The sequence below is a fragment of the Tyto alba genome, unplaced genomic scaffold, assembly GCF_018691265.1.
Source record: "Tyto alba isolate M040663 unplaced genomic scaffold, T.alba_DEE_v4.0 Super-Scaffold_26, whole genome shotgun sequence".
In the NCBI taxonomy this organism is placed as follows: Eukaryota; Metazoa; Chordata; class Aves; order Strigiformes; family Tytonidae; genus Tyto; species Tyto alba.
Window position 1 is genome coordinate 16,710,051 of NW_024881300.1, and position 17,935 is coordinate 16,727,985.

At 35.0% G+C, this 17,935-nt stretch overlaps 1 protein-coding gene across 3 annotated transcripts in view; it reads left to right on the forward strand.

Annotated features, from left to right (window-relative positions):
- Positions 1-17,935, forward strand: part of WWOX (WW domain containing oxidoreductase) — a 529,125-nt gene that overhangs the window by 108,384 nt on the left and 402,806 nt on the right. For all 3 annotated transcript variants that reach the window (XM_032990637.2, XM_032990638.2, XM_042797682.1), the window contains exon 6: positions 5,852-5,940. In XM_032990637.2, the coding sequence (XP_032846528.2) occupies positions 5,852-5,940 (89 nt within the window). The remainder of the gene's footprint in view (positions 1-5,851; positions 5,941-17,935) is intronic.

A 17,935-nucleotide genomic window follows, 5' to 3' on the forward strand; every position in this document is an offset into this window, starting at 1 on the left:
ATCTTTATAATGAAAGAAAGAAAATCCTTTTCTTTTCTGATTTTCCTGAAGAATCACAATTAGTCCCGGTTATTGCCTGGTACATCACATAAATGGGTTAATAAAAAAAATAATATTTAGGAAATTGTTTTCTGTTGTGTACCTTCTTCTCTTGCATAAAATCAGTGAAAATTTGAAAGTACTGAATAGAAATTGCAGGGGGGTAGAGGGGAGAAAAACTAGCAAATTGAGTGTAAAAATGTTCCACCATGATGTTTTCTAATATACTTTATTAATGTATATCAAATGTAGCAGAAGAACATATTATTAAAGCATCTAGCATGTATGTTGGATTACTCTTAAGGCAGTATGTTTCATCTGTCCTAATCAGTTCCATGAGAAGTAGCTGCACAGCATTCAAAGCACACAACAAGATGAAGCTGGCCTTACATAAATACAGTTTTGCATGAAGTACCAAATGTTGCCTACATTAGGGACAATAATACTTACAGTCCTAATCCTGAGTGAAAGCCTTTTTCCCTATTATGTACCTCCATAAATAGTGCATGGCACTGGCTATTGACTGTCATAAGCGATGTGTCAAATTGTCAGATGTTCTTCTAAAACATCCTCTACTTTGTCCTCAACATGGAAACATGGGTTTATTTGGGCACTGTTTGTCATAGGCTGAGTTTTGGTTATTTGTTTACCTATTTTAAGATAATTCCAGAGACTTTTCATCATCTTTGATGTAAAATGCTTTTTTTTCCTGAAGATTTTCTGTTTCTCACACTGCACATCAGAACTATTTGCATTCCAAGATGTCATCAAGATTTTTCTTTATCCAATTACACTGCTTTTTACCAATTTATTATATTTTGAGTTCCTCAAAGTCAGATATTTTTGTTGTTATGCTATGTATTCAGTTTTGAGTAGAGGACTTCTAAATATCAAAGATATATACATGATACTTTTTTGAGAGTAAAATTGTACAATAAATTATCTAGTGTCCACTATGTTACATTTTAAGTAGGCCCTTACAAAATGACTTGTACTTACATAAGATACAGGGGCTACAGCATATTTATTAAGACTCTTCAACTCTGTATGAAACTGGAGCAGTCAGAAGTAATGGTGTCTGCTGAAAGATTCTTTATCATATGAATTTACTTTTAGTCATCTATTATTTATTTCAGCTATTTTATATGCCATTATAATAAATATTATGACAGAGAAAGCTTTTATGCTTCAACTTATTGTACTGCTCTTCACTTCCTTGCAATCCTTCAGGAAAATGTAGCTATGCTTTACCTATATTTAACGTAAATCATCACTTACATTTGAATGAAAAATTCACTATGAAAAAAGGCTCCTTCTTCAATACTAAGACACAAATGCACAATCATGTTTACTGCCAAACTATTCTACCATGCACTGTTCATTTCTAAACAGTTTTTAAGCTGTAAAGTGAATACACTGCATATAGTGAAATTGCTTGCTTTCTGGATGTTTTCACTTTCTTGTTAGTTTCTGGTTCAATAAGCATTTTTCTAGCATGAGTGCAAAATAGAACCAATTGCACTTAAGCTTTTTTAACATTTTTGCTCCAACAAGGAGTAGTTTACAAAACTAAACAAACTGTTAGAGTAATGAAACTTACCTGGGAATATTTATAAGATTCTTTTAGAATTAGGCATAAAATAATGAAATACAAGATAAAATTTTTTCTTTGCACTTTTCAAGATGTTACTGTGGTGTGTTTAAAAGAGCACTTGTTAGGAGCCAGAGAATGATCCGCCTTTGGCTATTTCTTTAAAGGCAGGATGTTGGTGCCTAGACATTGTTAGCCTTGAACTGCTCTTTGGGCTCCATGAAATACAAAATCTCCCCATCCCAAAAGCACTGTTTCAGTTGGTCCTAGCTGCCCTTGTTTTCACAAGTTTTGGTAAACAGCAGAAGTGTATCCACCTCTTGTGTCCGTTCTCTGCCTGGCCAGTTTGTGAAGCTGGTCAGAGTCTAGTTGTGAAAAGTTTTGGGTGCCGTTGGGACATTTGTCCTGGGAATCTGCAATGAGGGCACAAGCTCTCAACAGCACCATGTAGTATTGATCCTATGATTTAGAACTGAGCTCTTTAAATTATTCTACACTCATTCTGTTATTTAGTTCCCCCTCAGATGATGTAATTGAAAATAAAGTAGCAGAGGAAGCATTAATATTTTTTGTCGATTTCATTTTAAAAATTCGGGAGTTTTCTGCCCTCGTGTGTTGATTTTACGATCTCAGTTTTAAGACTGTCTTCTGTATTTGGGAAAGTGACAAGTCCCATTTAAGATTTCACAACATAAAATGAGGCTATAATTCACTGCTGAAAATATGTGAAGTGAAATGGTGAGAGACATCAGCATAATACAATTATGACACGTTAGATCAGGATTTGTAGCTTACCATTAACAATCAGTTCTTACTGTGGATTACAATTACAGTTAAAATGCCCTTTAGCAAAAATGTTTTTTAGTTTTTATTAAAAACCATGATTTTGTATTCTGTAAATACCACAATATGTGCTACCTAAGCTTATAGGTAGAGAATATATAACAAAGGTAATACTGAGCTACTGTAAGAAAACAAACAAAAAACCTTTGTCATTGATTGGAGATATTGTTACATTAGTAAGAACTGACCTTGCAGGTATATTGCCTTATTCATAGCTTTTTAAAAACAAATTGTGACATAGAAGTAAGAGTGGCAAAATTTTGAATGAAAACTATTTGATACTAGAGGCTTAGCATTTCACATTCTTGAGCTATTGTAGGAATTGATGGTCTACAAAATGCTTCTGTGGAGTGAGAGGTGGTTAAATCTCAGTTGTCAAGGGAGAATCTGAAACAGAGAAATTGGGGAACTTGCCTAAGTTCACGATATGTAAACTGATTCCTTCCCCAGTTACTGTTTGGAGACAGTACTCATGCTTGGCACTCTGCGTGCCTTCAGAGGCTGAGGTGGCAAGTTCTGATCTGAGCGCTTTGGATGCCACATGCTCTGGTTTCTCCTACAAGGAAAACGGAGCAAATGGTGTGTCTCTGTGCTCAGTATGTACTTGTGTATATGTAAAGGAAATACAGACTTCCTGAAAAGAAAAAGCAGGGAGAAAGTTGAACAAGATTTTATTTTGCTATTTGCCTTTGCTGACTTATACAATGGAAAAAATTACTAAAACCATCTTTTTTTCCTTCTCCATTTTTCCTTTTTCAGGTAATTTTAGATACAGCTTCCTGAATATCTTAATAAATGTTTTGTCTTTTTCTGTAACTGCATGTGTATCAAAGCTAAAATAAAAAAAGGTGAAGTGGTGTTAAACTGTTTGAAGTAAATCATCTTACCGTCTGAAGAAAATGGAGTGTGAATAGAAATGTGGTCTCATTTCATTGATGGAACTGGTATAGAAAAACATATTTATAGTTTGCATTTGGTATCAGTCAACCATTCATCACTTTGAATAATTTATTTATGATTTTTTAATTTCTGATTTTACATTTTCACTATATTAATCCACAAATCCAGGCCAACCTTAGGCTAATTTAAATTTCTGAAAATAGTTTGGCGGTGTCATACTTATTTTTTAAAAGAATTTTGGACTTGAAATACACAGACACCTCTCTTGTGTTGTTGGAATCAGTAGCAGAAACCTAACACATGGCACCAAGAGGAAAAGCATTACCTGAGTAATATCACGTGGACTTGAATCTGTGTCCGCAAGAGGACAGTAGCTAACAGCTTGTGGTATAGTCTGCTGAACTACGTGATTTTTTTTTTTTTTTTTTTTTTTTGGACCCCCTTTATGTCCCTGTATTTGTAGCATTCTTGTCGTTTTACCCTTGGGAGAGACAAGAGAATGTTTCAGCTGAGGAAAGCAGAAGCAATATAAACCCCACTATGCACACTACTTCTCAATTAAGTAAACAGCTTTGAACTTCAAAGTTAAAGAGAAGTTGTTATGGAGCTCTGTTGCATAATGCAAGGCAGCAAGGCTTTCTCAAGTCTCTGACCATCAAACAGAAGAAAATATTTACCCAGTGGGGAAGAATGAATTCGAGGATGATGTGCATCTTGTGAGAGTAAAAAACTTTGTAACAAAAAGTTTGGTTTAGCATTTTCAAACTCCATCATTTGATACTTCCTCTGGGAACTGAACCTGTTGAAATTTTAGTTGTTTTCATTTTGCTGTCCTGATAAGTCTGTCTGGAGTGGGACGAAAGGAATTTGGGTGACATTCTGTTTAATCCCAACCTGTAAGGTAATTGTAGTGGGTAGAATGAGTGCTGGCAAAATAGAAAACAGATGTAGGGAGAAAAGTTCCAGATGTAATGAAACACAGAGATCAGATGAGTAGCTTGAACTTGGGAGACAATGGGAGCACTCTTCTTGGCTTCCTTCTGCACTAACATGCCTGCTGTTTCCTTTTTGTTCCTCCAGAAATGCTCATAGTATATCCTTGTAATCACAGTAGATCCCCTGTTGCACCATGGTGCTAACAAAACTCCTGCCGCCTCTCCGCTCAAGTGCTGCCTTTGATTGCATAGTACCACTGTATCTTCTCCATCTTTTTCCTACTCTTTCTTTTAGCAGTTCTGAACCATGACCATTATACGTAGGTGTAGGCAGCATGTTGGAATTACATGAAGCGTCACTCAAGCTTCTTTTTTGCTGAATAAGCTAAGCAGAGTGGACTGAAAGTTGGTATGTTTAGGTTTGGGGAGAGAAGAGGGCTTTTGCCAGCCGCCTTCTAAGTACCAGAGAGCTTATGTTGTGTTGGGCAGCAGTGAGTCTAAAAGTGAGGGTGAGCACAAATACACATATTCATAATTCCTTAGGGATCTATGTGACTTATATGTCATGATGGTTGGTATTTTGCAGAGGATCATAGATGTCTTAAAGTATAGCATTTATGGCGGAACTAAAAACAACTGTTGGCTGTTGCAGGGCAGACACTAAGCTGCAGTGAAATGAAAGCTGGTTCAGAACTGTGGCTTGAAAGAACTACAGTCCACTTGATTATGTGATGACTTTTACTTTAGTAGTTGCAATGAAAATAGACTTTTGGTTCATTTTGTTCTGAAATTTGGAGTATAAGCATTTCAAAAGATCTGAGAACAGGGATCTTAAAGTTGATAATATTGAGAAGAGTTGTTTTGGTGGTGCCTAAGGTTAGCACCTTCAGGTTAACCTGTCATTTTAACCTGTCATCATGGGATTGCTTGTCCTCTTCTAGGTGAAAAGTTGCTTTTAAGTACATATGCAATTTCTTTAGAAGACATTATACACTGATAAACTCTTACTGCATGAAAAACTGTGTAGACTGGTCAGTTGTTTTCTATACTAATTTTATACTGTCTTTTGTATCACCTGCTATGAAAAATAGATTGTTTTGAATTAGTATGCGCAAGTTTGAATTTAGCTATTTTTTATAGGCTATTTACTGACTATTTTTCTATGGGTATGGTATATAAAAAATACCATGTATTAAGAATAATTCTTACTCTACGTTTTATTTCATGAGTTACATAAGTTTCACCAGCAAAATGGAGGAAAAAAGATACTATATTAACCTTAATGCTACCTTGTATCAGTTCGTTGTATTATATAAAGCTGTGTGTTACATAGCGTATATTTTTAGCAGAACCACAGAGTTGCAATGCTACTTTTGGCACTAAATGTTGTGCTTGTCCATTCTCGTTGATGATTTGTATTCACTCTGGGGTTATAATGTTAAACAAGTGAATCGGACAAGTTTCATAACACATGCAGTGTAACATGATACTGTGAACTAAACTTGCTGTTATTTATCTTTTTATATATTTTCTCTTGTTCCAGCATAAAGCCAAGGTAGAAGCAATGACCTTAGACCTTGCTTCTCTTCAGAGTGTGCAGCACTTTGCTGAAGCATTCAAATCCAGGAACGTGTAAGTACTCAGAAAATTACATGTAATAATTTCTTGTTATTTTAATGTCTTTATCAGCTGAGCACCGTTGGCAGAATTCACCATAGCTGGACTGATCAGCAACTGCAGTTAGTGAATAATCTTTTCACAGGAATTTTTTTTAATGTAAATTAAAGGTCATTTGTTTAAATCTTAAAAAAATACAGATCTTTTGTTATTCTGTGTGTAGGCCCAGCTTTAAAATGGCCATTGATACTCCTGTGGCTATTGAAAAAGGCCAAAGCTGAACTGCATAAAGAATAGCTCAGGCAACTTTTTATCACTTTTGCATTGGTTTGGAAGGGGTCAGGGATGAGCAATTAGTACACTCCTTGTCTTACTTTCTTTTCTAAACTCTCTTTCGCTCTTTTTAAGTGCCAACTCTTGACAATAAATTCTACATTGTGTGCTTTTATCCACAGTTTGACCCATTGATTATTGTGAGTATTTAAACTTAGCTTTTTTTCTGCAAATATTTCTGTAACACATATACATCTTACTGTACTTCTCAAGAGAATATGGCCTCTTAGACAGCTTTGAAAATATATTGTTTTAGGGAAAACATATAACACAGAATGTTTTTTTTCATTTTTGAAATACTGCCAAAGCTAAACCTCACATGGATAGACAGATGACATTTTAGTACTTATAGCTCTTTTAGATTCAAAGAATTGTCAAAACTGTCTTCTAACACAAGTTTCTTAACTGCCAAAATCCTTGGTAATAATATTTTCTTATCATATATCATCTTCATATATTAAAACTCTTGAAATAGAAAGACAAATCCTTGTAGTATTGGTGCTTTAATACTAACTTGGTTTCATAATATAAGAATGGTAAGTGTTTTAATTTCATTTCTTCATGCTTTTAATATGCTACATTTCTTTAAAAACCATATGGCACAACAAAAAGTTAAAGTCATCCTTCTTCCAAATGCAGTTTGTAACTTGATTTGTGTGTTGCAGATCATATCATGGTCATCCTAGCTAGTCCATTTGTTATAAATGTTTATAAATCTTTAGAAGTGAATATGCTTAAATCATTTTTTGCCAGAGAACTTATAAAATGAGAAGATATAGAATCAGTAAAGATACAGAATCAGTAAAACCTTGTTTACTTTTGTTGGCATACGTTGTTTTACCAGCATAGGTCTGTTAAATTATGTTGTCAGTGATGGACAGGTTTTACTAATGTTTCACTCTCATTTTATTTGGAAAAATTTTAGTAATACACAGCATTTATAACCTCTCCCTTGCCTTCAGCTATTTCGGTCTTGAATCTGTGCTGAGATGTTTGTGTCTGGCAGGAATACTCCAAGCATTATAGGAAAGTCTTAGGTCTGTATCTGTTGTGAGACTTGTGGGGTTTTGACCAAAATGAACTTCCAGTTATGTTTTGTTTAAAGTCTGAGGCTGGATGGAAACCAGACCCCACACACTGCCTGTAGCAATAGATCTTTTATCTGATACAGATACAGAAGAATTACCTTACAATTATCTACACTGGCAGGAGAATGGACTGGAAGACCTACTATGTGGCTCTGTCTCTGATCTTTTGTGATTTAACTATGTCTGGACATGGTCAGAAAAGCAATTATATGGCAGTATTGTCTTATTACTACAATGCTAGTCCTATGTGTTTTCCAGCCCTAATGTACACTAACTACTTTTGTCTCTTCGTTTATTTGTTTTGCCATAGTGTCTAGAGGCTTTTGTCAGATCAGTGATTCTTTTGCACTAGTAGCTTTATGAACAATTGAAAGAAATCTTACAGACTTCAGTGACAGACTGAGTCTTGTTCATTATGATTTGGCAAGTCTATCAGCTGGTAGCCTAACTTTCTGAAAAGCCTTTGATATCTCTGATTTCATGTACCTGTAGGAGAAGGCATACTGTGATACACCCTCCCCCGTTCCCATGAGGTAGCTGTAAATCCTGTTAATGAACATAGGAAATACGTTATGAGTATAGTTTTCTTTCTTACAAAAGCTCTTACAAATTCCTTAACAATAAAGTCGTTAGAAGAGCAAATACAGTGTTTGATTTTATCCTAAACAAAACTATCATTTGAATTCTGAGTTGTATAGATCTTGTTTTCTGGGAACAAAACTACAATTATTTTAAAGTGTGATGAAGAAATTTTAATATGAATGCACACATATTAATGAAGATCTTTATTTTTATTTCTCACGACATGTTATGTGAAGAGGCCTTTAGTGTTCAGTGGTGAACACCTTAAATTTCTGGGTGCAGATGGTTTTAATATCTGTTTAATTTCTCCAGTCCGCTATTGCTTTCTGGGGCACTTTGGTATTCTACAGCATCTGTTGGTCTTGGTGACACCTAACCAAATAACTAAAAATGTATCAACTAGAGAATAGACTTGCTTGTCTTATGAAATTCTACTTTTCTGGGACACTTTGTGGCTCTAGGTACTATTTTTTGTCAACAAGGGTGTACTCATAGTCACATCGCAACCTGGGAGCCTGTTCTGCCCTGGTTGATAGCTATTGGAAAAGAGTGATCAAGTACTGTGTTTCACAGAACTCTTCCTGGATGAGAAAACTAAAATGGAACTTATCCAGAAAAAGGATCCCTAAATTTCATTAAGTTAAAACATCAAAACCTATTACACCTGGGGAAGGTGTTAGTGGGATTGCAGGGAGCAGAGGGAAAATTGCTGAGATTGTGTATCTTTTGCCTTAATCAAATAACCTGTAAAGAAAAAAAAAAAAAAAAAAAGCCTTCTTGAATGTGCTTGAGAATCTGAGAGTCTGTGGAAACTACGTGAAGAATGAAGAAATGTCATTTGCTCAGCAGGAATTTAACAGGGGCTGGTTGCATACAGAAAACAAATGATGCAACAGAGGGATCATTTAGAAGGACATAAATAATAAACAGGATGAAAGAGTTACTTGGAAAAGAATCATTTAATATAAATTGGAGTAGCACTTAAGAGCGAAGAAGCCTTCCTGGTTTGAAAGTAAAAATCAGATGATTCATCTTCAAGTTATCATGCTTCTGAGATTTGATGGGAATCTTTTATTCCTGTTTGGATTTGTTAGGTGTTGTAGCCTTGTCCACAGATAGAATTTGGGCTCGGAGTATATAAACACTGGTAAATTATTCTGTATTCCTATAAATATATTCTAGAAAATCCTTCATCCTCACATAAAAAAATACTTTTTTTGTTTGCTTTATCTATACTCTTGAGTTGATACAGCTGTTACTCTTCCTGAGACTTTTTTTATCCATGCAGTTTCAAATAAAGCTCTGGGGGAGAATGGTTTTGCAGATTATTTTGGATCCTGCAGTTCTGTGATCGTAGCAGAATATAAACTTTTCTTATGAGCAGAATAGTGCTCTCCAGATTTTCTTGCTCTCACAGTTACAAAGATTCTGTAGGCAAAATAAGCTAAACATAATTTAGCTGTATCTCCCAAAGTCATCTTTGGGAGAAGACAGAATAAAACGTTATTGTGTGTTTAATGTTTGATCTACCTCTTACTTCATTGTAACACAACCTGAACACAATATGACTAATACATAAAATGGAAGTCTAATTTGGTAAAAGATAGGGCTGAATAAATTACAAACCAAATTCTTTAGAGAAAGCCAGTTCATTATTTAACAGTAATGATGACTAATTTTAGACTCTCCTGTAGTTTGAATTAAAATGCTGTTATTTCTGTGAAATTTTTTTTTTTTTTTAAACTGTGATTTCTGGCTATCTTTTAGTATTCATCTTGTGTCTGGAGATACATTCCCCACTTGATATTTCCACCAGGAGTGAATGACCTCCATGTTGTTTCCATGTGAAGACAGTGCTAGGGTTAGGGTTAGGAGAAGAGGTCTCAGTGCACCTAAATGGTTAGATTTGTTCAAGTTCCTTCTTTTATCTGCATCTCTAGTCTTTCCACTCTACTAGTTTCCAGCTCAGGCAGTTGATTGACTGTCTCTGTTATGAAAAATCAAATAAATGATCTGTTTATAATAATGTTCTGAGCTACAGTGGATTTGGCATTAGCTGATTTTTGTGCAGCTGGAAGAGGCAGACCTACCAATCTTTCATATTAAGCTTTTGGAACTAAAAAACACTGAAATGTATCTCCTCTTCATTGAGTGGGCACAATGTGAGGAATTATGGTTGGTATTAATCCACTTTATAGACAAAATGACTGCCCTCCTGTGATTGTATGCAACGTAGCATTTAAATTTAGTCAGCATCAGTGTTTGATAGTTCAGGGTCTGTAGGATTTGATATTTGTGTAGGAGTGTGGATTTGGGAATGTGATACTTTAGTGTCTGTTTCCCAGTTTAATCATCACATGTTTGAATAAAGCCTGCATATTTTAACTGGAAGACAGCACTAATGTTTCAGTTCTAAAATTTCCAAAATAGCTACCTGTTGTCAATATTTAGAATGACGGTATCATGGCATTTGCCCGATCCTCAGCATGAGAATGCTTCCATGTTCAAAACAGTTAGCAGGCAGAAGTGAGCAGTAAAGTTACAGATGAAATTTTATGTGCATCTTTAGTTTTGAGTGGTGCCTAGTGCCACTTGGTTTGAATTAAAGTTATCTTCAGCCAAACAGTAAGATAGGAATTTAATGTTCTCAATGTTCAAGGAAAAAAAATGAAATTATCCTGAAAACTCTTGACTTCAAAAATATGAAATAGTGTTTGCCAACAGCTACTACTTAGAATTTTCTGAATTGGTAGCAGCAATTCCCAATTATCCAGGACTTCCATATGTAGATTTTCACTGCAGTTACTTTCCTATACTTTAAAATAGATTTTTTTTTTTTTTTTGTGGTAAGAATTGGCATATGCTGACAGTTTCTTCACTTATCCTTTGTGTAGAAATATGGAAAAGACAGAAGTTATGAATTATGATTCTCCATTTGGAACTTTAGTCTCTTCTTATTTCCCTAACCAGACCCAAAATGGAGAGGGCCAGATTTTCAACTGGCTTCCTTAACTGAGGCCTCAAACTCTATGAGTACATTCATTTTTCTTGCTGCAAGCAGAATCACTCTGAAACCTTGCGGGTGCAATTAAGATTTCAGAGCCTGCTGAAAATTCACTCCAAAATACTGTTTTTCTGCATTTACATGTATTATAACTGACATATTGCAGGTGTGCTAAGTTGTTTCTAATTCCAATTTAACCACAATTAAATCATAGGCATTGCATGATAAATTCTATTAATACGTGTAAATGCATATGTAAAAATGGGATCTGTTTAGCAAGTTGATGCATACATAACTTAAAAGATACAGAAAAAATAAATATATGATTAAAATGAATTATTAGTGATGCCATTATGCCAATATGCTTAATAGTTCTGCAGTAGATCAGAGATGATCATTGCCACTGTGTATTGTCTTCCAAAATTTTAACATATTTTCTAACCCTGTACAAATCGGTTAACTCTTTGCCATTTATAGAAATACTTTTTGTGAATTAAAACTAGTAACGAGTCATTAAGTTATTATTCTCAATTTAGAATACAATTGGCATTCTGACAGCGCCACTGAGGCACAAACTTCTGGACAACATTGTACGTTTTGAGATATCAAAAAATATCCACATTGAATTAAGTATTGAAACATGCATAGTTCAGAAGTGGCTGTTGCAGACAGCACATATCTTAAATTTAAATAAGATCAAAGGCTGACTACATTTGAAACATACATAATAATATTAGGGTGAAGCTTCTTTTTTTTTTTTTTCTTTATGGTAGTACTGTGCCTTATTAAAGCCTAGGGATTGGCTTTCTGCATATTTTTTTTCTTTTTTCCCCCCCTTTCTTCTTTTCTTCTGTTTTTAACCTCTCATACATAATTACCCCATTGTGGTAGCATGTGTCAAGTCATGTGGATCAAATACTGTTTCCACTATGTTTTAAATTAAAAATCTCTAAAGCTTCCACCCCTCCCCTCTTTTACTGGAGGCAGAGATCATCATGTTTTCACCAGATCACCTTTCATTTAATCTGCTGTATCGAGGAGATATCTCCTGCCTCATAACACTGATTTTTTTAAAAGTAGAAGTCTGTATTAAAATAAAGATAGGATTGACAGTTCACCATAACTTTACATATAGTTGCTTCTGCAAAAATATTAGGTGTTTTTACATATTACTAACAGAAAGATTTCATTAGGTATTTGTTACATAGTTTTATGACTATAACTGTGCTGTCTAAAATTTGTAAACTTGCCACTTGTCTTTGGACACTTTGCACTCTTTAACTGGAACATAATGAAGAAACCTTGATAACCCTCCAATGGCTTCCTGCTCAGCACACTGGTTGTTCTGATTCCCATTTCGAGCCATGTGTCTATGCCTAAATCTAGGCTTAGTCTAAGATGGCTCATAAAGTCTTGGCGTCCTGTATTCCTAAAAATTTTCCACACGCTGCACCAGCTGTGAAGGCCATTTTGAGTATCTAAGGAAGTAAAACATGTACAACTTAATACGCCTGTTTAAAATGTATTCTGTTGCAAATAAAACAAGTATTTTGCAGCATTATAGCTTAATGGGTTTTAAGAAGATCTGTGTGTTTTATTGTTGTCTTCTAAAAATTCTGAAATGTAATGCAGGAGTAGCTATTTAATGAAATATACATTAAAATGTATTTAGTCTACTTAGTTAAAGGCTTTCTATGGGAGATAATTAAAACACACAAAGGCAGAGTCTTTTGGCACTTGGGTCTGGAAGCCTTCCTGCTGATATTAGACAGGCCATGCATATACCACATGCGTCTGCATCTTAGAATCCAAAAATTTGCGTTATAGTCTGAAAAGGTTGTATTTCTTCATTAGCAGTTCCCAAGGCACCAAAAATCCCAGAGGATGTCAAAGTACATTAATTTTTATCACAACATGGAATCTTTCAGGTCTGAATGGCAGCACACAGCTGCTAGGGGCTTTCTGAACTCTATTACTGCTCTATATATCTCTAGGCAAAACAGAGGAATGAGTTGTCATTGGCAAGTGAAATGTTCAGAATGCATGAAGTGTTTTATTGTTTGAATGATCAACTGTGGTCCTGAAAACTTTTTCCAAGGAGTTAGCTGGTTTCAATGGGAAATATCACGGATATGTAATAAAAGTAGTAATTGACCTTCCTTGTGAGTTGTAGCTTTTTTTTTCCTAACAAGTGCTCACTGTGTACAAATGAAATTCATATATTTAGGATATGCAGAAACAACAAATCAGTCCATGGTTATTGCAAAAATGAATGTTCCTTTACAGTTGGCTTTTGCTTGTTTGTAACTGCCTATGTATATATGTAAATAAAGATTTGCTATTGGGATTTTTAAAAAGATGTATGTGTCCACTTTGAGGTAGCATATGTCCTTAGGTGAGCTGTTGAATGAAAATTACCAGATTCTGAATATTTTCATTGCTGCTGTCTCATAAGTATCAGGGAGATTTAAAATAAAACAGAAAAAAATATCTTTGAAAGGCATGGCAAGGAATGGAACAAAGTGCTCCTCTTACTGTGCCAGGGCTTGAGAAAAGGAAGAGGATGCAGAGTGGAAAAGCTGAAGAGTGAATTGATATAGAAATTAAGTTGCAGAGCCCTATTCTATCCCTTTTCTACCCCAGTGTGGCTCCAGGACTTTCAAAATCCATACGTATGGAGGTATTTTGAGTCCTCGAGGATACAGAACTAGCAAAGATGAGACACTTTGATGAAGGAAAACGTGGTTTCTTGAATGGATCTTGATTTGAAATGTCCTGGGGAGGCACAAAGGTGATGGAAGGGCAGCACTGACACGTGTTGTTAATATCAATACCCTGAGTATATTGTGTGCTGGCAGTCTGAGGAAATTTAGGGTTAGATTATAGCTATGTAAAAGGGAATTCAGAGCTATGGATAATAGGCCCCCAAAAGGTGAGACAGTCCCTGGTATGAACCTAATGGAAGGAAGAAACACCACATTCTTGTAAAATATAGTTCTACCTCCTTTTCCCTCTTACCTTGTAGTTATAAGTTAAAAAGCAAGTACAAATACTAACCTTGACCTTCATTTTTAAGCAATAATTTGTTATCAAAATAGAATGATTTACTGGTGTCATTATACCAAATAAGAAAATGTAGATTAAAAAGTTCCAAATTTCCCAGATTTCTAATATCATGTACCATACTTGCAGTGCATAAATTAACCAACTGTGGGAGACAGATCACATCAACAAATTAAACCTCATCCCTGCTTTTCTTACTTTGTGTGTAGTCTTCATGAAGATCATACAAGAGTAGAAGAAGAAATCCCAGTTTGGATGTTCTTTGAGGGCTGGTGCTTTGGGCAGTGCAGGTTATACTAAAGTCAGTTTGAAGTCAACATTACCAATGTTTAAAGTATTAATGTTAAATGTTTAAAACCATTAATTTTTAAATTTTTTCTTTATTTAATACTGAGTCTTAATCTCTCTTCAGAAGTTCAACTTTAAAATTTTCATAGTAGTTGAAATTACTTCTGTACCCCAGTAAGAGGAAAACAAGGCCTCTCAAACTCTTCTGTCCCCCTAGAGCTAAAATGACAGAATTTTTCTTCAAAGGAAGATAATTTATTAATTTCTGGAGGTGTAAGATGGTGTGGGTTTTTTTTTTAGTTGGGTTTTTCCCCCCTGTATGTGTAAGAAAAGCTAATAAAAGGAAAACAAGGACTAATGGATGTTTTCTGTTTAGTTCTAAATCTGTTGGGACCTTTGTTCCTTCTCCAAACTTTTATGAAATTGTATTACTGAAGGTTTTATAGAGGTAATGAATAATAATTGAGAGATGATTGACCTATATGGCAGTATGCAGATGATATATTATGAAGACATAGGGGCAGCTGCTCATAATAATTTCCATGTATTTGGTATGAAGGAAGAAGCAGAACAATTTCAGTCCACTCCCATTAATCTCTTGAAAGTGGGGCAGAAGTATTTGCTGATCAACAGTGTCAAATCCTGCAAAGAAATCCAGTAGGATGAATTTCAGAGAATTTTCCTTGCTTCTAGCAGGAGGTCAACCATCAGGGCTCTAAGTCCTGTGTTACTGGCTTGCCTTAAAATGAAGCCTGTCTGACAAGGATCCACAATTCTGTCTGCTGACAGGTGGCAATACAGGGTATTGTTGCTGACTTTTCAGTCAATATTTTTAGAAAAAGAGAAGTTAAACATTAGGTATTCATTTCCAAAATTCATTGAGTTAAGCAGTGCTCTCTTCCTTTTTTTTTTTTTTTTTTTTTTTTTTTTTTTTTTTTTTTTTTCCCTCGCCAAGAAAGTAAATATTTTTGGGTTTGTTCTAAGATTGGTTTGGTTCTAAGATTTCCTGCTGCTATCTGCTCTCAGTGATCTTCTTGTTGCTCATTTTCCCATCAACTCCGAGGGATTTCTGGAGACAGTTGTTTAACTCACCCTTTTTCTGGAGAGCCATACGCTGAGCCTGCATGTTGGTTATTCCTATTGTTAATATAGGCATTCCCTCACAAAAGAAATTACCATTTTTTAACTTTCACAGAAAGCAACATGGGTGTTCAGAGTTACAGGATGGAAAAAGTTTGGTGGGCTGTGACTTTGTTTCTTTGTGGAAGAGAAGTCACAACTCTGCCGTCTTTACTGGCCGTGACATAGGTTTGCAGTTGCTTATGGGACTTTGGGGATATGGCAAGGCCTTTTCTGTTGAATTTCTGTGTAATTCCAAACAGTGTGAACTTTTCAAATCACTTGAGAAGTGCCCCAGATGGTGTGACATTCTGCTTCATGGGAAGATTTGAAAGTATTCCCTTTGCATAATTTCAGGTTAACTATTTCATTACATTTGAAATGGGAGAACACCAAAGCCAAGAGTTCTGTTGACATTTGGTGGTGTTTGTTTAACCTCCTAGTGCACAGGCTACATTTGTTGAAAAATATTATTCTTACCTTTGCAAATCATCAGTAATTAATTCCCTTGGAAATATCTACTGCTGCACACAGCCAGCTTGGGAGGCTGCTGACAGATCATAGTTTTACATCAGGTGCTAACAAATTGATTATTAAATTTCATAACTAACTGATTTATAGCAACAACTTAATTTCTGTATCTCTCTAATGTATTCACTTACTGTATTTTCAAATAATGCAGAGCAGTTGGATTGCTTTGTTGCTTCTAATGGTGAATTGAGCACAGCATATAAAACCTGAATGACTTGCCCAGTGCAAGGGCTAGTAACGTATCACAGACTTGTGAAGTGCACAAGATATTAGATGGTTTTCAGCTGAGATATTCACAATAAAGAATGTCCTTGTTAATTCTACATGCTTTTTAACTTTCACAAAATTGTAGCAACACTTAGCAGCACAGTGAGAGTTTTCTAGAATTGCTGTGTAGCTTGCAGTTAAAGCAGTGTATTCTTGAGTCCCACTCATGCTGTGAAAGATAAGAAACAGTGACTACGTGCTATGATGGAGCAGCTCATGTTGAAGTCCCAGTGCAAGCTTAAATTGTAATGGTAGACCACGTTAGCTCACTTGGTGTGAAGTAGGTCACTGACTGAAGACATTTTAAGGAGACATAGGGGTAAATTTTCAAAACACTCTGCAAGGTTTTAGGTTTTAACTATACAGTGTTTCCAGAAATATCAAATAGGTGTCATGGTTTGCGGGAGCAGCTTGGTAATGTCGATATCAGGAATAAACACTAAAGAAAATTTTCCTTTCCTGATGATATTTTTTGTTGGCCTGTGCTTTTGATGTGGATTACAAACTATTTTAAACCGAGGGGGAATTTTTTTTTCCTTGGGCTCAGGAGGAAGTCTAATGTAGATCGCAACAATGTTTTTAAAGAACTTGTGAAATTAAAGTCATAGTTCTGCTATCACTTAAAAATACTCTTGTCATAAAGCAAAGCTGTAATGCCAGATGTGTGCCGTGAATTGTCATGTATCTTAAAAATTTTGTTCCTGGATAATGATACATTCAGTGATATAGAGCTCTGCACCATTGAGATTAGAATCTGTCATCTGTGGCTGAAATTCATAACTATATGGTGGCTGTTACATAGGTAATCTCATTCATTTCCTGGTGTGTAAATGTCCAGGTCAGAAAAACTTAGATGACAATTTTCAGTAATTGGACCTTTGTTAGCAGTCTGACGAGAGATACCGATAGCTTAATGGACGTGGATCCAAATCCGAGAGGTGGTTCTTTCTGAGCTGAAATGACACAACAGCACAACAGCAGTATCTATTGATACAACCCTTTAGGTTTCTTTTCTGCGGTGTACTCTAGAGAAATCAGTTTTTAACCATTTAAAACCACTAATGCTAATTAAAAATAAAGGAATTCTGCAAAGGAATCTGACACTATCTTTTCAGCCTGATATTAGTTTAAAATGTTTCTGTATTTATTTTTATATTTCTTATGGATTTTTTTAATAAAATATTGTAAATACTTTTAACTTTATGGTCTCTTTAATTTTAATTACTTTTCCTTTAAAAAATTAGAACAAAATATTATTTGAAAAATACAAATCTCATTAAAAGAACCAAAGCATAATTTTATTTCTTTTATAAAACCCAATTAAATGCTCTGACAATTTAGAAGTGACTACATTTATTGTTTTATAATTCTAGAATCATCTTTTTAATTAATTGAGCTGACAGATTTAGGTACAGAGTGTGTCTTTTGCCTCTGGTAGTTATTGTGTAATTAGTATTAATGAAGGATACTACAGTTTGGATAGGTGGAATATAGTTTTGGTTCATATGTGAGTATTTTCTGTCTTACTGTGGTCTGTTACTTTATAGTACATACGCCAATTATCAAATAGAATTGTGATATTTTAAAAAGTGCCATATTAGCTTTTGCAGGGAATGGTGATGGTATTTTTTGTATTACTGCTCTACTCCTGTGTTTCAGTTCTCATACAGGAAGCTCTTATACCAAAAATTACATCTGCGATGAAGAAACTTGTTCTTTTTTCCCAATGGATTTA